The sequence below is a fragment of the Ursus americanus genome, chromosome 32 (assembly GCF_024610735.1).
Source record: "Ursus americanus isolate L20-20 chromosome 32, mUrsAme1.1.p, whole genome shotgun sequence".
Classification (NCBI taxonomy): Eukaryota; Metazoa; Chordata; class Mammalia; order Carnivora; family Ursidae; genus Ursus; species Ursus americanus.
In genome coordinates, this window is record NC_142158.1 from 29,533,233 (window position 1) to 29,558,103 (window position 24,871).

Consider the following 24,871-nt stretch of genomic DNA (forward strand, 5'->3'; position numbering starts at 1 on the left):
GGCACAACCCACAAGAAACTCTCCCAAGAACACAAAGACACACTGGCAAGGACGGTCGTGAGGCACCGTTGGTGAAACCAGGAAGATCAGGGAACTTGCCCAGGTGCCCACAGCAAATGAACAAGTAAATGCACGGGGCGCTGTTCCAGCAGGGAACTACACGGCCAAGACAGGGAACAGGGCCGCCAAGGAGCAACGTGATACCGAGCAAACACAGCAAGCCGCAGGACGTACAAGACGATCCCATTTTCAACGAGCGTGAAATATGCAAAATGAAACTATTTTTAAGTGCACAGTAATTAAAAGACTTAGAAACAATCCATACAGGGGACGCCTGGGTGGCTCAGTCAGTTAAGCATCCGCCGTCAACTCAGGTCATGATCCCGGGGTCCTGGGATGGAGCCCCACATCAGGCTTCTTGCTCAGCAGGGAGCCTGCTTCTCCCTCTGCCTGCCGCTGACCTTGCTTGTGCGCTCTCTCTCTGTCTCTGTCAAATAAATAAAATCTTAAAAAATAAAAAAATTAATAAATAAAAAAGAAATCACAGATACAGGACAGGACAGTGGCTGCCTCCGAGGACAAAGCGGAGGAGGGGCACACGGGGCAAACACAGGGCCTCTGATGACACTTGCGATGTTTTCGTTCTTAAAATGAAAACAGATGCTGATACTATTACAGCAAACCATCAATATTTGACCAAGCCAGGTGGTGGGTACGGGGCAGTTTATGAGGCTCTGTAATTCTCCATAAGCTTGATATTTGGGGGTAATAAAATTCATGACGCCTTGTGAGAGACAGAACCCCTTTCCTGTCAGGCCCACATGGGAGATGCCACTCATTTTTGATAAAACGCTCCTCTGTGAAAGCTGTGTGCACCCCACGTCCCCCATCTCCCCTCAGAACAGACCCGATCCTGGAAGCCACGCCACACACACACACACACACACACACACACACACACACACACGGGGGTGGGGGCCAGTTCTAACCCTCAAATGTCTCCCCTGGGGAGAATTTCCACCCAAATTCCTTCCTAGGGGTCCGGCCTTGCCCTCTGCCTACTGCTCTGGCACGGGGGTGGGGGGGCACACTGGATCCCCTGACAGCTCTCAGGATGAACTCAGAGGGCGGCAGACAGCTGCACAGAACACAAACACCCACGGTCCTGACCCTGACCGAGGTTAATGATACCGGGCCTCCCCCAAAACCACAGCCCCCAAGGGGGGGGGGATGGAGAATGAGGTAAGTGCTGTCTCCCTACCCCGCAGCCCTGGCCAGAGACACCAGAGGACCATTAAGGGCCCCTCGCTGCTCCTGCCCAGCACGGGGGTGGTGCTCAGCGGGCTCCTCAGGGCATTTCAGCCTTAAGGAGTTTTAAATTCCTCCTAGGCCCCTGCGGACGGCTGGAGAGCGGGCAGCCAGGCCTGGTCCCACCTTCACGGCACCTGGCTGCCTGCCTCCGGCGTCATCCCAGGACACCTCTCAGTGGAGCCCAGGAAAAACTAAAGCCTAGGGGAGGACTCATGTCTGGGAGTGAGGGAATGAAAGAAGGGGACAGGAAGAAAAATCCAGCCTCCCTCTCACGCGTGAGCTTGCGTGCCCACAGTTCCTGTTTCCTGAGCGCCTGCTACGCGCTGGGCACGGCGCTGGGCACTGCCTTGTCTCATTTCACGCTCACATCTGTCCTCCCCATTTTACAGATCTGGAAACGGGCTCGAAGAAGTTACGGGACCTGCCCAAGGTCACACAGCCAGGAGTGGCAGAGCCAGGATTGGCCCTTTTTGAACCAGCGTCACATCCAGGCGACTGACCCGACCTCCCCACACCCTGGGCCGCGCGCAGAGCCGGCCCACGTCACCCCACAGGCTAGAAGAGCAGAGCCTGGGGCAGCAGCTGCCCACGGCCAGGCCACGTTTTCAATCAAGGGGAATTTTCTGGAGCTACACTGGGGTCGGAGGGACAATCTGAGTCGGGAAGGGGGGCCTGGAAGGGTCAGGTGCCCACCAGGGAGCACTCAGTCCTGAGATGGGATGGCTATAATCAAGGAGTGAGGCAGGCAGGTGGCCAGAGTGTCCGTGAGACTGGGGCACACGTGTCCAGGACCAGGTGAGCTTGGGGGCCACTCCTACCTCTTGGCCTTAACCGTGGATGAGGCCCCCACATGATCCAGAGAGAGACCCAGGCAGAGCCAGAGAGGGTGTAAGGGCCAGGAAGGAGAGAGATGTGGGAAGAATAGGACAGGGAAGCAGAGAAAACCACAGAGTCCCACAGGATGAGGCAGGGGCTGGGAACTAAGGCTGGCCCTGCTTCCCTGCCCCCAACACAGCTCTGGGGTACCACTCTCCCCCGCAGTCCCAGAGCCCGGAGGCTGGAGCCTGCGTCTCATCACCTCGCCCCAGCCCGGGCCCCTGAGCCAAGTGGCAAGCGTAAAGGTCAATTGGAATATAAAGTAGAATTTGCCTTCTTTTCATTTCCAACATGTCTGGGTCATAAAAATGCTAGTTTAATAAATTGGGAGAAAACTGAAAAGCACACACAGCTCATTCAGGGTTGGGCAGGGGGAGGTACCGAGTGTAACCCCTCAGACAGCGTGGGCCCCGCCCCTGCTGCAGACTCAGCTCCCTCAGGACTCCCCAGCACTGACAGGGCCTGGCACCAGGGGTGGGGGGAAGAGGAAGACCAAGAAGGGTCCAGCCCGATCCTGCCCTGGACAAGCCTATGGACTTCAGGGAGACCCATAAGAGCCACATGAAGGACCCCACGTGCCCCAGGATCACCTCTGCCCTTGAAGAGGTTGGATTTTGAGTCAGCGTTTGAAGGAGTCTGACTCTGCCCATCAGACATCAAGAGGGGCATTCCAGGAGGAGCACAGGGCCTGGCAAATCCCCGAGGCAGGTTTTGGAAAGCAGCACACAGGCTCAGAGAACAGGCAGGGTCAAGGCAGGCAGGACTCCACTGGAGAGACGACCAGAAAGGCCCCGGGGCCATGGCAATCCAGTGCGACCTGACCACTGGGGAGTAAGCTCAGCGCTCCTTCTGCAGGAGAGGCCACGGGGTAGAGGAGTGGGGTCAGTCTGCCTGATCCAATGCCCTCCTTCCACCCAAGGTCACTCAGGGAGTTGGCAGCAGACCCAGACCCAGAATGCAGGTCCCTGAGCTATGGGAGGCCTCAGTGGTAAGATGACCCATAGCCCTCCCCTGAGTGGGGAGCCAGAGATCGCCCCAGCATCCCCCCCACACCTCACAGTGAGAGTCAAGAGAGCCCCAGGACCATCACACTGGGGACACTCACCAGTCATCCCTCTACCAGGAGTCATCGATCCGCCCAGCTCCCCAGCCTGCATGGCTCAGACCACACCCCCTCCCCCTTGAACCCCCCTTGAATGCTCAGTCAGCAACAGATGAGGACTAACATTCCCGAGCCCTACTGTGCACCCACCAACCACCAGCTCCTCACTGCATTATTCCACATCCTCACCCTGAAAGGTACATGTGATTCTGCCCATTTCACAGATAAGACGAGCAAGGTCCAGAGAGGCGGAATGATCTGGGGCCAAGATCTGAGCTACCTACCATGTGGCTGCCTCCAAGGCCAGTGAGCGCCCGGGCTGCCCCCCACACTCAGGCACTCAGCGGCCATCTACAGCCGGCATGCTACGTGCCGCCCCGAGCCCTGGCCATGCCTTCATGTAATCCTCCCAGTGCCCTGTGACGTGGGTTCCTGGCATTTCGCAGACAAGGAAACTGAGGCAAAGAGAGGTGCCCCCCCAGGCAATAAATGGCAGAGCAGGGGTTTGAAACCAGACCATCTGACACTGGAGCCCATGTCTTCACCACGGCACCCTACTGCCTCCTGGGGCTCCCGGTCTGGCTGGCCCTGCCTTGCCCCTGTCTCCAGCTCCCCTTCCTCAGCCAGGGTGGGGGGTGGGGTGGAAAAGGGGCAGTGGGGGCATGGGTGGGAGGAGGCCAGCAGGATGGGAGCCAATGGAAAGAATGAGCCTCTCGCTCAGGCTCTGCCCTTATAGCTCTGCCCCCATCCCCTCTGAGGCTCCAGAGGACAGTGCAGGAACCACTTGCCTTTTTTACAAGTAGGGAAACTGAGGTCCTAAGAGGCCCAGTGATTGCCCAAGGTCATCAGACTCCTGCTGACCCCACTCCTACAAGACCCTTTGCAGCAATAAGGATCAGGATGTGGGTTTTGAAGCCCCCTTTGTCCCCCTCTCCCTGCCCCCGGGGCTATCTTAGTCCTCCCTCTTGAGTTCCTAGGTCAATAAGCAGGCAAAGTCCCACCACAGGGCCTTTGTACTTGCCGTTCCCTCTACCTAGAACACTCCTCCTCCAGATATCCATAGGGTGACCCCCCTTACTCTATTTGAGCTTATGTACAAATGTCCCCTCCTCAGAAAAGCCACCCCCAACCATGCCATCTAAACTGGCCCCCCTCTCCCTCGCCTCTCTAGTGACTTCCCTGCTTTGTTCTGCGGGAACTGCCCCTCCCCATGAGATATTTATCTGTTTTACCTGTTCACTGCCTGCCTTCCCCTCAAACATGGAAGCCCACCAGGGCAAGGCCTTACTCCATTTTGTTTCCTGCTTTATAAAGTTGCTTAGAGCAATAGTTCTTCACCTGAGGAACCCAAGCCCCATCTCAGACCAATTAATCTGAATTCCTGGAGTGAGGCTCAGGTCCTAGGATTTTTTTAAAACTCCCCAGGTGATTCCAGTGTCCGGCCAGATGGAGAATCCTGTTCTAGCAGTGCTGGGCACAGAGGAGACGTCCAATACAGAGTCAGGGGGCGAATGAGCGTGTGAGTGAGTTAATTTTTACAGATGGACAAGCCGAGGTCCAGACAGGAAAGCCAGATGCCAGCAGTCATGAACTTGAGCCTCTCCAGGCTCAGTCCCACCTCAGCCCCTCCGCAAAGCCCCACACCTCACCCAGGGGCCTGGTCAGCTTCTAGCTGGACTCCAGGAGCCCCCAGGCCTCCCTCCAGGGCATTTCTGAGAAGTTGCCCCAGAGGCCCCACTCCCTCCTTTTAGTTTCACAATAAGGAGCCTGTTTGCCGCATCCCAGCTTCCACCCCCAAACTTCCTGTATTCAGAGCAGGTCTGCAAGCCCGGGGGCACCTGGGAGGCTGCAGGCTTGTGAGGGCTGCAGAGTGGGCAGGGTGCCCCCCCTCCCCGGGGGAAGCCAGGCAGGAGGGGGATACTAGGCCACTCACAGCACCTGCGTCTGGTGACCAACCAGGCCTCCCTGCAAGTGTCCAAACACAGGCCCGGCCTTCAGGTCTCATCAGCCCCCTGGGGGCTGAGGACTCAAATGCTCTAGTAAACTCACCGGTGACTGTGATGAGCAGCCAGGCTCGAGAACCACTGGAGCCACACAACCTCCACCCCAGCAGCCCTACCCGCCGTCCTTCCGCCACTGTCTCCCCAGTATCTGACTGTATGGCGGGGGTCCCCCTCCGCCATGGGCAACGTCCAGGTGGTTTGGAGAGAGCTCAGAGGGCACAGAGAGAATGGGCAGAGGAGTAGAGGAGCGGGGGGGGGGGGCTCTGAGCCTCCTCCTTGGGGCTGCAGCTGCTCCCCAGAGCCACGTGTCTTCTCCCCCCACCTCCCTCCCCTCTTTGCGCAGGCTCCGGCCTGACCCTTATGTCCTGAGGTCCCCCTTTCCGGACTCTCACCACTGAGGGACACCCAGTGCTGGGAGGAAAGAGGCACGCGGTGAACGCAAGGGCTATGTGCTCCCCACCTGAGGACTACAGCCCCGTATAGTCGCCCTCAGCAAGCCCCACTGCCCACACCGCTCCACTCCCCCACCCCTCCCGTGGCCCAGCACCTCACAAACACTAACATCTATCAAAACCCTTGCAGTAACACGAGTGTCCCTTAAGCACCTGCTAAGGGCTTTGTACACATTAGCACCTCTGCCAGGTGAATACCAGCTGCCCATGAGTAAACTGAGGCTCAGAAACGCCACGCAGTGAGCATCAGGCCAGGTCTCAAACCAAGCCTATCTGATGGCCAAGAGGTAGGAGCGCAGAGTGGCAAAACATCCATTTTGATTCAGGGCCAAACCGCCTGGGTTTGTATTCGGGCCCCACCACACCAGCTGTGTAACCTGGGGCAAGTTGCTTAGCTTCTCTGGGCCTCGGTTCTCCATTCGTACAACGGGGATAACAACTGTGCCCCGAGGCTTGCTGTGAAGATCAGGACAAGCCCTGGCACAGGCTGTGGGTTACGTAAATATTGTGATGATTCCATGTCAGAAACATCCTCTGGAGGGTCCCTTCTTCACCCCCAAATATTTATTAAGGAAGCTTTGTTGGGACAAATCTCTCATAACAGCCTCAAATGGAACAGGGTTAGATACCCTCCAACGGGGAACAAAGCTTTAGGTGAAAGGAATTCTATAGGTCAGGGAGGAGCTGGACATGTTTGGAGGGTGGAAATACATCCAAGGGGCCCTGGGGTCACCAAAGTGGTGGGCACTGGTGGGCATTGGCTTGACCCAACAGTAAGACGGGCCCAGCTACAGGCATCCCCACAACTAGGGGCTTATGCAGGGCTCTGCAGACCATGGCACCCCTGCTGATATCCCAGAGTTTGGGGGGACATGGGGACAGGGGATGCCTCACTCTCCATGAGTCCATTCAGCCAAGATTCCCAAGAGCCCTACTATGGGCTTGGCACCAAGTGGGGGTCCTGCGGGTGCTGCTGAGAGTCTCGCAGGGTCAGCTGCTGTCCTCTGTCTCATCTACTGGGTTCCCAGACGGCAGCTCAAGAGCAGCCGGACACCCGGTCCGTTCAGGTGGTAGAATGCATGACTCTCGATCTCGTGGTCGTGAGTTCCAGCCCCACATTGAGATTACTTAGAAGTAGAGATTACTTAAAAAATAAAATCTTTGGGGGCACCTGGGTGGCTCAGTCACTTGGGCATCTGCCTTCAGCTCAGGTCATGATCCCTGGGTCCTGGGATCAAGCCCCGCATCGGGCTCCTTGCTCAGCGGGGAGCCTGCTTCTCCCTCTCCTGTTCCCTCTGCTTGTGCACTCTCTCTCTGTGTCAAATAAATAAGTAAAATCTTTTAAAAAATAAAATAAAATGAAATCTTTAAAAAACAAAAGAGTAGCCCTAGATAATACCTAAATGTGGGCCTGGTATATACCCACAAAACTTTATGGGCACTGAAATTTGAATCCCGCGTGATTTTCCTGTGTTGTGACATGATTCTTTTGATTTTTTTTTCTTCAACCACTTCAAATACCAAGACTATTCTTAGCTCATGGGTCACAAAAAATGGGTGGTGGGCCAGATTTGGCTCTTGAGCTATAGTTTGCTAACCCTTGGTCTAGAGCAAACAGGAAAACAAGGAAATCTGGACAAGAGTACAAACTGTGATGAGAGCCATAAAGGGAAAGACAGGAAAACAAGACAGAATAATTGGAGAGTGGGGCAGGGGAGCTTCTCTGAAGAGAGTCCATTTAAGCTTAAGGTTGAATAAGAAGGATCTAGCCTCACAGAGTCAAGGGAGAACATTCCACATAGAGAAAACAGCAGGTGCAAAGGCCCTGTGGTGAGGGAAAATAGTGTCGTCAAGGACCATAAGGAAAATGGTATGAGTGTGTAGAGCATACCCAGGAAAGACAAAAGATGTGATCAGGGCACCAGGTAGCATAGAGCCTCTCAGACAGGCAGCGGTTTGGGAGTTTGCGTTTTAATCTAAAAATAATGAAATATTTAATAGGGGTTAGTAGATTTGATCTAGCTCTTAGAAAGATCCCTGTGGCCCCTGAGCAAAGGTTTGGCTGTGGAGAGGTCTGTTTGGAAGCAGGGAGACGAAGAGAAGTTTCCTGCAATGGTCTGAGGGGGAAACCCCAGGGGTGGGAAGGGTGAGCGGTGTCACGTCCAGGACACGTTCTGAAAGGAAAGCCTGTAGGGTTTGCTGACAATAGAAAAAGGGTGGTCAAAACTGTCACCACGTTTTTTGGCCTGGGCGCTGTAAAGATGAAGCTGTCTTCAAGGGAGAGGGGCAAGCTGTGGGAGGGTGGATGGACTCTCTCAAAAGTTCCTCCTGGTTGTGCAGTGAAAACACTTCAAAGACACAAAGCCACATCCTCAACAGAACATCTTGTGTTATCTAAGCCACAATGGTTTCCCCAGAGTCCTGGGCCAGGCGCTGAGGAGCAGAATGAGCCAAGCACCAGGCAGGCAGCTTTCTCCAGAAGCAAGCCACAAACCTTTACAGCACTCACAGCCCCACGTGGGTCAAGAGAATCACATGGCCAGGCTGGGGGGGGCGGGTGCACAGAAGGGGTAACATGGCTCACCAGTGCCCTGGCCCAGCCTCTCCTAGGAAACTGGGGCACCTGCCCATCTCCCCCCCTCCCCCGCTCACCGTTGTCCCCTCCACCCCCTCTGCCCTCCCTCCACTGCACCCCACTCCTTCCTCCCATGCCCCACCATGTGTCAGGGAGACATAGCTCGTTATCTGAAAGTTAGATTGGCTGCTCGGTCGGCAGGAGGACACGAGAGGCCCAGCAGATGGTGGGGCCTCTCCAGGATCAGTCTCAAAGGTCACCGTCTGTCACTGCCCACCCGCTCCAGCCTCTTCCACATCACTGGAGTCTCTCATGCTGATTTCAAGCCCCGCGACAAGCTGTGCAGTGACATTTCCTGCGGGCTGACTGTGTGCCAGGCACCGTGCTAGGCCTGCTCTGGACATTAACTCTTAATTCTCTCACCTGGCCTATAACACCTTTCTCATCCCCATGTTACATGTGAGGAAACAGAGGCACGAACAGGCAAAAACATTAGCCATGGCGGCAAAGACTGTCTGGCCCCTGCATCCAAATTCTTAACCACCATGCTGGATAGCCACCCCCCTTTTCTTCAAGCCTCAGCTTTTCTGTCTGTTGCAAATGAATGAGGGACTCAATGCAATGATTTCTGGATCCTTCTAGCTCTTACAAGTCTGGGATTTGAAAACTGCTTCCTTCTAAGGCACTTGATATATTCTTTCTCCCCCCAACAACGGCTGCTCTCAGGAAAAGATCCTATTGGCTCATTCACACTGTGGTATAAATGACCTAAAGGGTGAACGGAGGTGAGGAGCTCTGGTGGAAAGAAGATTCAAACCCAGACCTAACTGGCTCCAGAAGCTGGGCTGTCCCAACATAGCCTTGCGCAGGTCACATCCTCGGCCTTTAGGATCTCTTCCAAAAGGTATTCTTTACAATCATTGATATTCCCCGTCCCAGGAAGAGAGAGCCAAAATGAGGATGAAGGAAGAGGATGGGAACAGGAAATAAGGGACACAAGCTGTCAAGTCAGATCACGACTTCCCAGAGTCAGGGCTTCTGGTCCCTGTGAAGGCCTGGGTCCCACTTCCACCCCAGTTTATTTGGACAGGCATTCTGGAAGGAGTCAGGCCTGGGAGCTGGGGACCTGACTTTCAGCCCTGCCCTGTCACTGAATTGGGGCTCAGATTCCACACCCGTAGGTTGGGGAGTTGGCCCCTCCCAGAGCTACCAGTTTTGAGTCTGGCTCACACCCTGATCCTGGCTGCACCCCGTTAGCTTTTGCCAGGGAGGAAATCACCTCCAGTGCCCCCAAGCCCAGAGCTCCTCGCTGAGCCACGCACAGGAAACTCATCTCTTGGAGGAAGGGGAGCTATGATCAGGGAACCTCTGGTGGAAGTTCCCAGCAGGCCCCACTTACTGGCCTTGGCAGAGCGGGGCTGGGGCCGCAGCGGTGCCCTTTGAAAGAGACATTGGACACAGCAGCTACCCCGGCCTGGGCTCCCCTGCCTCATGCTCTCCAGCCAGGGGACCCCGCTCCCGACCCCCCGACCACCAAAGTTCAACCTTTTTGCCTCTGTAAATGGCTTTTAAGTTTCTCACCCAGCCTCTCATTTCTATCAGGTTAATTAATGAGGAGTCCTCTTGTCGCCAGCCTAGAACATTAACGTTGTTGAAAGGAACCCAGGGAACGCAGACCACAGACGACTGGCTCCCTCTGGCTCTCTTCCCATCTCCCCTGCCCTGCCCCTCCCTTTCCAGCATGTCCCCCTGCCCCTCATTCCTTCTCTCCTCCCCAGGCCTCTACCTCCCAGTCCCATCTCGCTTTCTGTGCAGCCAGGGAGACTCCTGACCCCTGCCCCAACCCACTCACCTCTCTGCAATCTGAGGACACACAGATGAAACTGAGGACTCGGCCATGCTCCTAAGTGACCAGATGGACAGAGAAAAGGGAACACCTGGGAGCCCCTAGGCTGGTAAGCCACCTTCACCCCACCAGAGACCCTTCTCCAACCAGACAGGGACTAGCACAGAAGTCACAGTGCCCTCCCGTGTGGGGTCACTGGATGCCTCACCCCAAAATATCCATGTTTCCAAGAACACGTGAGTCCTAACACTCACAGATACCATTCTTGGAGCCTTTACCCTGTGTCGTGACACTTCTCCACTGCTTTGAGCTTCTCCGTGTCCCTATGAAGTAGGCACTAGCTCGCCCCTGGGAGATGGCGGGGGGGGGGGGCACTCACTGATCACAGCCACAAGGGCGCCATCAGGCTGTCATCTGAAACACCCAGAGTCACCAAAAGTATTTAATAAAAAGCTCCAATAAGGAAACTGCAGCAGCCCCACCTGTAGTCTGGCCTTCTCCAAGGCGGGAAGGGGGTCTAGGCCCCACCCAGATGAACTGACAAGGAGTCTGGGGCTCATCCGTCCCCTCTGCTGATGGCCCCAGGTGGCCTCACCTCTCAGGCCTGGGGCAGGCAGGCTGAACCGATGACTCAGCTAGCCTGAGCCAACTCCAGGCCCTGGCTTGGGCAGCTGAGCCCTGCTTCCTCCTCCACTCTGGCTCTCCACTCCTCAGTGCAAGACAGGGCAGGTGGGAGAGCTGGACCAGGCTACCCATTCCCAAGCCATCTATGAGGAATGACCTCTGGCAGCACAGCCCCCGAGGTGTTGTTCCAATTGTCTGCTGCAAGGACAAAGTTTCCTTCAAGCCTTCTGTTTCATCTTAATTTGGCATTCTTCATAATGCATCCATTTGCTTGAAAATTAAGATAGTGTTTCCATCTGGATCGTCAAGTAAAACGAACGCTCCAGGAAGAATAGGTGAGGACCACATGGCACATGACCCCTCAAAGTTCCAACCCCCACCCCACGCTGTGACAGGACAACTCCAGCTCCCTGTCTTTCCCACCCACTCCCACCCCCCTGCCCAACATGGTAGCCTTCTACACCATTCATCCCCACTTCTACCCAGGCCCCTAGGAATGCCCCCACGTACTGTGTATCATGGGACTGGGCAAATGGGCTCTAGAAAGGCTCCAGGTGACAGAGTTCCAGCCTCAGCAATTCCCATTCTGCATGGGCCCAGACAGGCTTTCTCAGCCCACTGTGCCTAACTCTGGAGACTTTGTGGAGGGAAGGGGTCACCTCGAGAGGCTGAGAACCTGACACCAGGGTGAAGGAGGGACCCAGCGGCTTCCTCTGCGCATTCCTTCCTCCTCCTCCAGCATATTCTCCCTCTCTCTCTCTCTCTCCCCCCCACTCCCTTATACACACACACAAACACACACACATGCACACACAAGCACATGCACACACAAACACACAGAGCAAACAAGGCAGGCTCCAAGAGAAGAGCGGCTCATAATTATTGGTAAAATGCTTGTAATGTTTTTCTCTCTACCCGGTAGCTTTCAGTTGTTTTAGCAGCTTAGCGAAGCACTTGGCTCCAATTGAATTGCAAATCAGCAGCTCTTGCCCCAGGAAGAGAGGAAGGGAGGTAGCTAGGAGGGGGCAGGGAAGGATTCCAGAAGGAAAGGGAGAAAGGTGTGCAAGGAGAAGGGCAGAAGGAAGAAAATGAGCAAGGGAAGCTTGGTTCCAGGTGGGGAGCAATAGCAACAGAGATGGCCTGCTCCTGCCAGGCCCTGTCCCCGTCCTCGTCCATTCTGTGCAGGTGCTGTAGCCCAATGTCCCAGCCAAAAAATCAAGACACGTTTTATAACCATAATCCTGGGGTGGAGTGGGAGGGCCACACTGGGCTTTCTCAACTACTAGAAGAAAAACATATCTTTCTTGGGAATCGCAATTATTTGAAAACAACGTCAAAACAAAAGTCTTGCTTTAATCTCTCTGGCAATCTCCAACATTCAGATTTCCATTCTACCTATCTATCTCTTTGACTCTGTTTCCCTTTCTACCTATATTTCTACACATCCATCTGTCTGTCTTTTTACATATCTGTCCACCTATCTCCTCCTCCCTTCTGTTGTTCGCCAGCACTTCCTTTTCCTCTCTTGGTTCAGAATTCCCCACAGAGGAGCTGAGTTGATCAAGGAGCGCCGGGCTGCGTCAGCACCACGGTCAGCACCACAGAGCTGGGTCCCTCCCAGACACCCTCACTCCGCTGAACCTAAGCTCTGACCACAGGACTACCCCCCAAATTCTCAGATACTGCTGGGGGAGGGGGGTAACAATCTCCCTCAGAGTCCAGGAGGGAAGAGGAGGAAGAAACTTAGCCAGGCCCGGCACCCTGGGTGTGGAGGGCTGGGGCTGTCGGTGGAAGCCCACATTTGGGGCCAACCAGTCAGGCACTAACCTTGAAGAGGCGAAGGATGTTGGCCACCATGATGGAGACTGAGCTCCCCGAAGCACCGATGACGCCCACCACACGTTCAGGTTTGGTGATGATGGGTGGGCCGCCACTGCCACAGCGGACCTCCGTGCCATCCTTCTCGATGAGCGCCTGCACAAAGGTCAGCGACTGCTCGAGGGCATGGGTGTCCCTCGAGCAGGTGTCCAGAATGCGGGCGCCCAGCGTGATGTTGGGCAGCAGGTCCGGGTCATTGTTGATGCGATCCAGGGCAAAGAGCATGGCCTCCAGCCGGTGGATGCCTTTCTCCTTCTTAAGTTCTCCGCAGGCCTTGCCCTCCGAGCCCCGGCCGTGCACTGGGAACAGGCCTCCCAGTGTGATGTCCCCATCTATGCGGATGGAATTCATGTGGGGGTGGCCCTTGGGCTTCCCCAAGGAGGAAGGCACCCAGGGGCCATAAAGGCTAAGGAGCAGGCAAAGAGGCAGCCGGGCCCACCACCAGCCCCAGCCTGTCTTCCCAGGCATCTCGGAAATCCCTAGAGACCCATGAACGGCAGGCCCCACTCCTAGCCTTGGCAGGCCCCTGGCCCCACAGCCTGGGTGAGCATGGGTGGGACAGCCCCCACAAGTCTCTCCACGGCAGCTTCAGCAGCAGGGTGGCTGAGGGCGGCCAACGGGGTAACCCATGCTGGTGCTCCTCGCCACTCAGGCAGTGCTCAGTTGCCCACACGAGCCATGCCCCCAGGCAGCCGGGAGTGGCCAGGGAGCAGCAAAGCTCTAGTCTTGGTCCCCACGTCCTGCAGGCCTGCTCTTGACGGATGAGTGTGAAAAAAGAATGCTCCTAGCTTGACGTATCTTGGCATCAAGGAGAAAACAGCTCCAATGCTCTCCTCCTACCAACCTTAGAAGGGAGAGAGAGAGAGAGAGAGAGAGAGAGAGAGAATCAAACAGAAGCCCAAAGAAGACATTAGCTATTCTGATCTCTCCTCAGGAGCCTGAGAGAAGGAGATGCTGGAGGTTATCGCCACAGGCTCCACAAATCTGAACTTGGTTTTCTCCCAGCTGCTGCTCAACTTTGGTTCAAGTGGGAGAGCCTGAGGCAGAAATTAGGTCATGTTTGAAGATTTCACAAGGCCTGTACACTGCCATCAGAAATCTGGATGTCAGAGAGCACACTCCCCGGGAACAGCCTGGAACTGACTTGTGAGGAAGATGGGTCTTCCTCAACACTCACCCCCATGAAAGAGTAGCAAGAAACCAGTTCCACAGGGTCCGACCCCATTTTAGAGATGAGGAAACTGAGACCCAGAGCAGGAGAACATTTTGCCCAAGTCACGCAGGTAGTGAGAAGCAAAACACCACACAGAACTCAGCTCCCCAGCTGCCAGCTCGAGAATCAGAGACACTTAGGGTCCTTGGGGACTCAGGGATAAGGAAAGCCAGCAAGGCCCCCTGCAGAAGAAACCAGGCTGGGAGCTGCTCACTCTGAATGCCAGGGAGAAGCTGGGGCTCTCCGGGTTCAGGACCCTCCTCCTGAATCAGGCATGCAAACTTCATATTTCCACCCCAGCTGCCCAGCCACCCCGGAGCAGAGGGTAACCCCAGGAGCTCCAAGCTCAAGAAGGCAAGACTCCTTTTCATCTGCTTGGCCTCCCTCCCCGCCATCTTTCTCATGGTCTTTATCTCTCAATTTCTCCACTGCTCCTCCTCTCTCCCCCACTTCCTCCCTCTGAGAGTGGGGCTCAGGTTACGGCCCGAGCTACTGCACATTATTAGGATCATTGTCATTATTATTGTTGTTGTGATTAAATATTTATCTGCAAGGGTAGAGGAGAGAACACCAGCTCTTCCTCATTCTCACTGCTAATTTGGGCTAATTTCCCCTGGGGTTCCTTCCCTTGCCCCAGCCTCCCACTCAAAGCCAGCAACCTCCCTCCTCTCAACTTAGACGCAACAGGGAGAAGAGCTAGAAGCTGAGTCAGGGATTGGCTGGGGGGCTGACTCCCAGGCCCCCCTCCCGATGGGCTTGTCAAATGAAGATCTGCAAGCCACGTGCCCATTCTACACCTCAGTTTCCCTAGCCATTTAGAAGAAGGGTTTGCTTTTGGATTGGGAGGTTTTCCTAGAGATGTGGTCCCCACATCCAGGTCAAGCAGGGGTCTCAGAGCCACATGTCCCCCACTTGTAATCCCCCCCACAGAGGCCCTGACTGCTCTGTTCTGGGGAAGGGAGAGGGAGGAGGGTACAGCACCCCAGAGTTCAGCCTCAACTCCTGGGCTTCTCTAGCAAGCGCCTTCTGAACCCTCACCTCACCTCTGACCTCTCATCAAAATGCTCCCTCACCCGTTAGCTCCTCAGAGGCCAAGAACACAGCTACTAATTCCCCTGCATCCCATTCTGCAGGGGAACCGGAAGCCTGGAGGCATCCCATAACCCTTCCAAAGTCACAGGGCAAGCCAAGATGGGGCAAGACTCAGGGAGAGACCTGGAGAGACCGGGGTCAGCCTGCAGGAAAGCTTCCTAATCCCACCATCCCCCAGAAAGCCAGGAGCCAGTGACCTAGCACAGGGGGTGGGGTGGGGGGGGATCAGTGCTTGGAGGAATGCGAGATAAGAGCTGTTCAGATGCCGGGAGGGGGCGGCTACCCCTGGATGGAACTGTCATCTCATCAGATGGCTTCCCCCCCCTCCCCGGCTGCGGGGAGTGAGGGGCTGCGGGGGACTCGCCGCTGATGCTAGGACCAGACAGTCGAGACAGGAGCAACTGGAGGAGCCCGGGACAACACCCCCAGTCCTGCGCCCACCCTGCCACCCCCTGGAGAGTCCTTGGTTCCCAAATCTCTAAGACAGAGGGTTGGAGGAGGACACGGTCTGGGGGCCATACTGCCCCTGCAGGGCATTCTCAGTTGTGACAGGGATGGGCAGGAGTCCCCTTCTGGCCTGCGTGCGTCCCACGGGTGGGTCAGCCTGCACCATGAAGCGCCGTCTTGTCCAAAGGCTGTAGGGGGTGTGCGCGGAGCAGTGAGAATGTACCGCGCTGTGCCGGGCACCATACTAAGCGCTTGGCTCCCGCTGTCAGGTGGCACCCCCACCCCCAGGGGCTGGCTGGTGGTCTCATCCCTTCCGCAGTGAGGAGGAGGCGGACGCTCGGACTCTCACACGGTGACCTCCGCCCCCCTGCGCCGGCCCAGAGTCTCTCTCGAACAGCCTGCAGTCCGGGCTTGGTCGGCCTGGATTAGACATGGAGGGATTGTTGGCATCACGACAGGCCGTGCCAAGGCCGCAGCAGGGCAGATGCGGGGGGGGGAGCGACGAGCAGCAGCCCTGACAGTCGGGCCCTGCTCAGGCTTCCAGACTCTTCGTGAGGGCTCAGCGCTGGCTTCTCCTGGAAACCTGAGCCCCTCTAGGCCGAGCAACGTGCGCACAGAGGTACGTGTACACACACCACACGGACACACACACCGCACACCACACACCCACTGTAAACACACACCCTACATAGACACAAACATACTACATACCACACACGCACTGCACACACACACACCGCACACACATACAGCACACACACCATACACACACACACCACATAGTCACAAACATACCACACCCCCCACACAAATAAAACAGCACACAACACATACCACCACACACATGCACAACATACACACACACCACACACACAGACCACGTAGTCACAAACATGCTACACACACATATACCACACAGACACAAATACACCACACACCACATACACCATATACACACGCACCACACACATACCACACAGACAATATGCACACACACACACCACATTCCATACAGACACACACTGCACACACATATACCACACAGACACGAGCCACATACACACCACACACCATACAGAAACATACACACACTACACACACCATATGCACGCACACCCCCCACACCTACTACACAACACATATGCACCATTCACACACACACCCCACACACATGTACCACACAGATACAAACATACCACAGACACACACGCGCGCGCGCGCACCCAATGGGGAGAGGCAGAGGCTACATGGAGGAAGAGGCCTCGGTGAGCAGAAAAGCCAATACTTGCAGGATTGGAATCAAGAGCCCAGGCCCCAGGCCCTGCCCCAAGTTGGTCAGACCGCTCACAGGCTTCGCTCTACCAGGCCTGGGCTCCGCCCCAGCCTACAGCGGGTCCCACGCCATCCCTCAGTCCTGCCAGGTCTGCCTTTTCCGAACATCTCCAAAGAGCTGGGCAAACCACCGCCTCTTTTAGCCTCCCCTCCTTCCTTTGATCCTGTAACAGGAACAAGGGAAAAGTAAAAATATTCTGAGTGAAAGGAGCCATCAAGAGCAGAGGCTGGGGGCGGGGCAGCAGGGGGAGCCGAGGCCATCCTTCCAGACCCCACAGGGCTGTCTCCATCTTAAGGAAGGGGGACCAGATAGGGGGAGGCTGAGTCCTCAGACCACCCCCCAAATCTAAATTAGCTCACACCTCAGACGTTTGGGGGTTGGTGGAAGGGGATATATCCCTCCCCAGATGAAATCACCAGGAAGGCTGCAGGTCTAAGCCAGTGAGCCCACCCACTCCCAGGGAGCCTCTCATTTTATCCTTCCCTCTCCTTCCCACCTCTCTCCTCAACCCCTGTATTCAGCCTCCCCTTACCCGCCCCCCCCCCACCAGATCTTTGGCTCCAAACAGGTAGGGAAGGGTGAGGAGTGAGGGAAGAGCACATGGTCATCTCCACACACAACAGCATTTCTCAGAACATCCTCTTCAGTGAAAGGGGATGTGAGGAGAGCCGGGGGTGGGGGTTGCAGTTTACTCTCCTCCCCCAGCCCAGGCACCCCACTATCTGAGGGCCTCTCTGATATCTGCAGGCCTGCAGGGAGAAACTCCTCCAACCTGCCTCAGTGACCCCTTCCAAGTCCTAAAGAGCTGGATCCCATGCTTCCTCACGTCTAACCTAAATCCTTCCCTCCACAACCAGGGTCCAAGCCAGGAAGAACCACAAACCACCGAACAACCACCAGATCCAAAGAGAGCCGCTGTGATTTACTAAACTCCGATTTACTTTTCACTAAGCTGCTTGTTATTCTCCCAAAGCTAAGGAAAGAGAATTCCCCCGAACACCAAAGTCAAGGACGGAGTCAGAGGGAACGACCCTGCACTCTGCTCCCAGGGAAGGGGGGCAGCACCCAGAGCTGCTCACTCCTGCTTTCAGCCCTCCAGGGCACCCTCAGGCTCTGGGCTCTTCCACTTGCCCCGACCCAGCACCCCCCCAACCTCTGCCTTCCTGGAGCCAGGCCTCCTCCCTCCCCTCAGCTTTTCCACTCGCCCTCCAGCACTGTGTCCTCTCTCTTCACCTTTGCCTCTGCGGGCGGCCCAGCCCAGGTGCTCGGAAGAGCTGGGCACTGTGGACGGAGGAGCAGAGTCTGTCTGGAATCTGGAATCATCACCCCCATCTCACACTTCCCCAGGAGGGGCCGGCAGCTCGGCTCCCCAATGGGGAAAGTGAGGGAGAACTGGAGGCCTCTCCCTTCCTTCCCATACCACCCCGTGCCCACAGGAGCCCATGCAGACCTGAGACGCTGGCCTGCATGCCACCTCTGCAGTCCCCTCTCTCCTCTCCCCCTTGGGACCCCACACTGGCTCAGCAGAGGTGTGCTTTGCTGGACAGTCTCCTCCCAAATGGGCAGGGCCAGGAGCCAGGGAGCAGGTAATAGGAAGCTGCCCCCCACCTCGCTGCACCAGCAACAAGGCCCATAGTTCGACTCTGTCCATGGGGGAATGGGGGGATGGCCAATTAGCTCCCTCAAACCCCAGCAGCCCAATCCTCTCTCCACAGGGACCACAACCTGGGGGATCGTGTCATACTCCACATGATGTCTCTGCATCCCATCCTGGCACAGTGCCTGGCATCCCCCACCAGGGGTCGTGGAAGTGAATGAATGATGTGATGTGAGCGAAGGATTCTGGGCTCTTCCCACCCTCTCTCCCAGATCATCGATGTTGACAGAGACAGCAGCCTTGCTCCCAGACACTCCCCCAGGCCGGCCAGGCCATGTTTGAAAAGCCAAGAGGAGGGCCCAGTGGGGGTCTGGGCTCCATGCCCCCTTTCCTTCCCAGCCCCAAGCAGCTCCAGCTCACCAGCCTGCATCAGGAACCCTCCCAAGTGCAGAAACCCCAGATCTCGCTTCCCAAGCCATCCCTTCCCTGTTCCACCTGGAATAGCAAGGGCCTGATTCAGAAGTGACTGGGAATGTGCTGGGCATGTCGTGGGCAATGCAGAAATGTACGGGGAAGGAAGGGAGAAACAGTTGGAGGACAGGAGGGTTGAGGAAGTCATTTGTCAGCTTAATGCCCGTAGAACTGAAGAGAAAACTTCAAATCCATCGCTGTGCTTCCGCCACTCTATGACTCCCTCCAGCCTCCTCCCTGTGACTCTCACCCTTCAGGTAGCAACTGAGACCCTTCCTCCTCCAAGAAGCCTGCCTTGATTATCCCAGTTCCTGTTCCCTCCTTCTCGCACATTCGCGCCTTTCTCTCTGTTATTCGGCAATGATGAGCCTGGAAGATTTTAAGGGCCTGCATGGGCCACCCTCATCTCTGTATCCCCTGTGCCTAGCCCAAGGCTCGGAACACAGGAAGTTCTCAATAAGCAACAGGACATGGGCAGCTCCTTGCCCCGAGCCAGCAGGCAGCCACAGGCGATGCCCAGGGCAGGGTCTGCAGCAGCATTCTGCATCCGCAGGGTAGGACTCGGACCTGGCACTGAATTCTTACAACGCCCGTGTGGTCAGGCATAGAATACAATCTCTTCTGCCATGGCCATCCAGTTATTGACCGTGTCGTTCAACCATGTGCTGAGCGCCTACTGTTGCGGGCTCTGCTCTGGGCACTGGGAAACCGCTGGGAATGACGGGCACTAGCACCTGCCCTGTGGGGCCGGCCTAGGGGGTGGCACGGGACAGGCGAGGAATACACCTGCATGAAGAGGAACAGCACTTTGAGGAATCCCAGCAGGTAAGGAGAGAGGTCAAGACTCTGCGGCTTTTCCAGAAAAAGACAGTCAGGGAAGGCTTCTCTGAGGAGGTGGTATAGGAGCAGCAGCTAAAAACAATAAAAGCATGAGCCATCTCTGGGAGAGGTGTCCCAGGTAGAGGGAAGCAAGTGCAAAGTCCCCGAGCTTGCGCTTAGCATTCATCGTTCAAGATCCGGCAAAAAAGCCAGCGCACCTGGAGGCCCGTGGGAAGGGAGAGAGGCAGGAGAGGAGGTCAGAGAGGGCATCGAGTACAAGATCAAACAAGACCGGTGTGGCTGGAGAAATGGGGGCCCACTGGAGAGCCTGGAGCACCATGACAGGCAAGGATTCATGACGAACTCAAAGAGCCGCCACCTGCTAAGGCCTCAGCAGCTCGCAACCGCTGGAGGGCAAAGCAAGCCCATCTCATCAGCCCTGGGCCCCCCCTTGTCCCTGCCAGTTCAGCCCATGCAAGGCCCAACACTGGCCTTCCTCCTCCCCCAGAGCCAGAGCCCACATCGCCTCCACCTGCTAGCCCCCACTCCTGTGCAGACCTCCAGGCCTCTCCTGCTTGCCCCAACTCCTCCCGCCCCCCCCCCCCCAGTCTTCTGGCACAATCCAAGTGGGCAAGTGTCCTTGTTTGCAGCTGGTGCTATTGTGGGCTTCCCGGCTAATGCGGTTTCTTCCTCTCTCCTCCTTCTTTCTGTCCCCCCCTCCTTAAATCAGAGCTCCCCCAACTCCAGCACTGCCCTGGAAGGCTAGGGCCCGGAGTGGCTTAGCAGGGCAAAGCCCAGACTCCGCTGTCCGGCACAGCCAGGAACATGACCACGGTTGTGGGTGACACTCCCCTCCCTAGGCCACACTGAAGCCAGGCAGGGAGAAGGGGCAGTGACACCTGAGAGGTAATCACTCACTAGAAACCTAGGATTCCAGGTCAAGTCCCCAGCCTGCATTTCTAAAATCTAAAGTCGCTGGTAAAGGTGTGAGCCACAGTAATGACAGTGCTTTTACTAGAAGTCACAGCCCCCGCCAGAAAACAGGTGTGGGGGCTAGCTCCTGTCCCCCTGAGGGGCGGAGGGGAGGGAGGGCTGAGGGTAGGACCCAGCCTGGGACCCGCAGCTGGCAGAGCTCTCCTGGGACTCCCCGCGTCACAGCCAGCGGGCAGCCAGCTTTCTGCAGAACCAGGAGGCTAGACACCACAGCCAGCTAGTCAGCCGTGGCTCAGCCCAAAATGGCATGGGCTGTCATTACAGGCTGGCATTTCCCAATTACCGCAGATAATATCTACCTTAATTGAATGGGGTCCAGATAATGTCATTATGTACCGCGTTCCCCAATTTATTTAATCTACGTGTGTACACATCTATTTATGCCTCGCTGCTGCCACGAGATTGCTAACCGGTGAGCTTAATAATAAAACATTTCGACGGGAGTCATCAGCTTTAATTTAAGGGGTGATTTTTTCTATCCTTGTGGTGCTCGTTTTTCCAAGGAGCCAAGAGAAACAACGGACAGGCTGGAAGAGGCTCTCTCAGGCCTGCGGGCTAAGAGACGGGATGGTCAGGGCTGCGGGGTAGGCCTGTCTTGGCCAAGCAAATTCTGCTGATACGCCTCCTTGTCGGGAGCAGGCTCGGGCAGGGAAAGAGAGGTGGGGGAGCAGGGGGGAGGGGGAGCCGAGGCAGAAGCCCCCGGAGCTTGACTCCAGGACTGGTGGGGAGAAGGAAGCTTGTCTGTCATGCAGAGCTTCGAGCCTGGGGTTGAGCTGCGAGGCAGCAGGGGGACACTGGGAGAGAGGCAGGGCGAGAGGACAGAGGGAGGCCAGAGAAGGTAGACAGCCAGGAAAGAGACGGAGTTCCCAGGAGCCAGGAAAAGGCAGCCTGCGCTCTGCAAGGGCCAAAGGCAGTGAAATCTCTAAATTAATTTTTGATAGTCCCCTGCTAACTAGGGTAGAGTTGACATGAAAACAAGCCCTCCTTGCTCTTTCCAGGAGCCGGCAGCAGGCTGGGTGGGAGCCACAGAAAGCTAGCGTCCTTGGCCCCAGGCCGGGCTGCCCACCCAGGGAAGCCCCCGGGGTCTCCTCCCTCAGGCCGGCCCAGCCAGCCGGCAGCTCTCCTGGCAGCCCCAGCAAGCAGGGCCCGAGCCCCGATGCCAGCTCCCCCCACGCCTTCTCCGGGAAGCAAAGGCAGTTTCCACTCTGCAAAGTGAGATAACCTTCCAGCCAGCAGCCAGCAGGGCCCAGCTGCCCAGGCTGCCAGCGGTGCCTGCCCACTGCAAAGTTAGGTTCTCGGCCGAGCAGAGGAGGACAGCAGGGTGGACAGATGTCTTGGGGTGGGTGGTAATTAGGGGCTGCAGGCTCCACACTTGTCTAGGGAAGAGGATGTGTCTTCCAGCTGTAATTATAAAGCGCAGAAACCCGTGGGTCCCGGTCCCATCTTTTCCTGCCAGCTGTCCCCCTGCAGCAGGGTGGGTTCGGGTGTGGCCAAGCATCCTGGAAGCTGGGCCGGAGACCCCTCAGTGCTTTCCTGGCCTGGGCCCACCCACCACTCTTCCTGCTAGACGCTGCTCCGGCTGGTTCCCTCGCTCGCTCGCTCGCTCGCTCGCTCGCTCACTGGTGCTCTCACCTACCTCAGGCTGCCTGTCTGCCGCTGTGCGAGGCACTCCTCCTGGGGACGTCACGCCTCCAACAGAATGAAGCCGCCCAGACGCAGGGTGGGGGAGGAGGGATGAGGGAGGAAGACAGGAGCGGCCTACGCTAGGCCACTGAGGCCGAGAAAGCAGCTCAACTCCTGATGTGCTCCCGCCTCCCCTCCTCCCCCTCTGCCTGCTCAGGACCCGTTCTCTGTGCCTGCTGCCTGTCTCCCCCCCTTCCCATTCATCCCATACATCTCTCGCCTGAGACCCACCCGCAGCAGAGCGTTCTTTTGGGTTAAACATTGCCATCTCCCTCTCTGGGCCTCTCTGGGCCTCTCTTAAATGCAGATGTCCCAGGGAGGGGTAGCCCTTGCAGTAACTACGACCTCAGCGGGATATAACTTTTGGTATTCTTGTCTCTGACAGGTTGACGGTGGTGACAGGTGGGGGAAAGTTTATGGCTAACAGACAGAAGTTGGAGGAAGGTGAAGACAGTGGTCACCTAATTCATGAGTGGGCAGGCATGCCCATCCCAGACTAAGCAGAGGCTCAGGCCCCCCACCCCATGACAAGGACAGGACTCTGACTAACACCTAAGAGGCCCTCCAAGTGGTTTTCTGTGCAGACCAGGGGAAGGGACAAGGGCTCTGACCCTCACTCTCCACTGTAGACAGGTCCTCTTCAGGGGTCCTCACCACTGGCCCCCAGAGCCTGCCCAGGAGAGGCGACCACACCTCTCCAGACACCTCTGTGGGAATTTTCTCTGCCTCCTCAGGAAAGGTCACCAGGAAAGGCTCCCTGCGGGTCCTCACCTCTTGATTGAAGTTCTCCCACATGCCAGGCACTGGCCTCGGAGGAGCTCAGCATGCAGACCCAGAGCCTAAGGCCTGGCATCCCCTGGGGATCTCAGGGGGGAAAGTGGGGCAGGCCCAGCGCAGGCTGAGGGAGGGGGGAGATGGGAATTAGAACATTCTTAATTTCCACCATGAGCCAGCCCTAGGGATGTGAGGCTGAGTAGCGGGCTGTGGGAAGGGGATGTCCAGGATGAAGACTTAGAGCACTGGCTGCCCTAGGCCCCCGCTCTCACCCCAGAATGGAGGACTATGATGGGAACGCGCGCATGCACACACATACACACACACACACACACACACACACACACACACACACACACAGTACTCCCTCCCCCATCACCGAGGGCTTTCCGACTGACGACAGAGGGTCAGACAGACTAACCACCGCTCCAACAAACACGTGGATTCGGACACCCCATTCGAAAAGCCCAGCTCAGTCCCGCAAAGCAGCTCTCCCCGCACCCAGGGGCAGGCACGGTGACGAGAGGGGTAAGGAAACAAGAAGCCTCCTCCAAAAAGGACCTTAAGTCTGAAGGAGGGGGTGTCACTCGTGGCCTGGGGGCAGGGGGCGCTCGTACGTTGGGCCTCAGGACTCCCTGCCGCCGCTACAGTCGCCCCATTTCAGCACAAACAGCCTCAGACCGCCCCGGTGCGGGGGCGCCGCTCTCAGTCCGGGCCTCCACCTCGCAGCCCCGCCCCCGCGCTGGGAGGGGGCACTGCCAGTTCCTGGGCGCCGGGAAAGCCCGACCCCGGAGGGGACCCCCCAACACATACATACACACGCACATACACACACACACACACACACACACACACACACACGGCCTGACCACCCCTCCGGAAGCCCCATAGAAGCTCAGGTTCACCAGGGTCCCGGAGAGAGTCGGGGCCGATGCGAGGAGCACCTGACAGTGATGTCCCGGGGCCGCGGGGAGACCCCAGACCCTGGAGCGCCGTCCCAACCCACCGCGGCCGCAAGCGACCGGCTGCCGGGCTCGGCCGGTGGCGAAGGTGGCGCTGGGGCGGCCAGGGGAGCGGGACGCGGTACAACGGAAAGGAGCCGAGGCGCGCGAGGCTGGCGCTGCCAGCCCTCCCGCCGGGAGACGGCGGGGAAGGGGTGCAAATAACGCCCCGAGCCCCCGCCCTCCCTGCCCCTCCGCAGAGGGGGCGCGCTAATGCCGCCGCCCCAACTGAGAGCTGGCCCGACCCCCCATCCGGCAGAACCCGACATAACCCCCCTACACAGAGACACTTCTCCCAGGCCCGCAAAAAAAGCCGCTGCCCCATTCCCTCCCTCGGGGGCATTCGGAGAGCCGGCCCCAGCCCCGAAGGGAGACCCTCTCGCCTCGGTCCCGCGCCCTCCAGCCCCGAGGGCTCGGGTCCGCCGGCCCTCCTCCGGGCAGCCCTGAGCGCGGGAGCTCGTCAGAGGCCACCTCCCCGAGCCCCGATGTCCCCGCCGCAGCCCGCGCCCCAGAGGCCGGAGGGCACGGTCCCCTCCGGCGTTCCCCGCGGGCCACAACTCACCGCGCGCCGGCGAGGTCTGAGCCGCGGCGAGGGGTCGGTTGCGCTCCCGCCTGCCCCGGGGGCGCAGAGAGGCGGCGGCGGAGGCTTGCTGCTCGCGATGCCCAGAGCCCGGGCCGCGGAGGACCGAGCTGACGCTGCGGACCGAGCCGGGCGCGGAGCCGCCCGGAGTCCCGGACGCAGCGGGGATGAGCTGGCGGCTGCCCGGCCGGAGCTGCCTCC

At 57.4% G+C, this 24,871-nt stretch overlaps 1 protein-coding gene across 2 annotated transcripts in view; it reads right to left on the reverse strand.

Annotated features, from left to right (window-relative positions):
* The window catches only part of GRM4 (glutamate metabotropic receptor 4), a 107,165-nt gene extending 94,030 nt beyond the window's left edge, over positions 1-13,135 (reverse strand). For both annotated transcript variants that reach the window (XM_087858028.1, XM_045795736.2), the window contains exon 1: positions 12,617-13,135. In XM_087858028.1, coding sequence (XP_087714154.1) covers positions 12,617-13,135 — 519 coding nt within the window. The remainder of the gene's footprint in view (positions 1-12,616) is intronic.
* Positions 13,136-24,871: the final 11,736 nt, after the last annotated feature.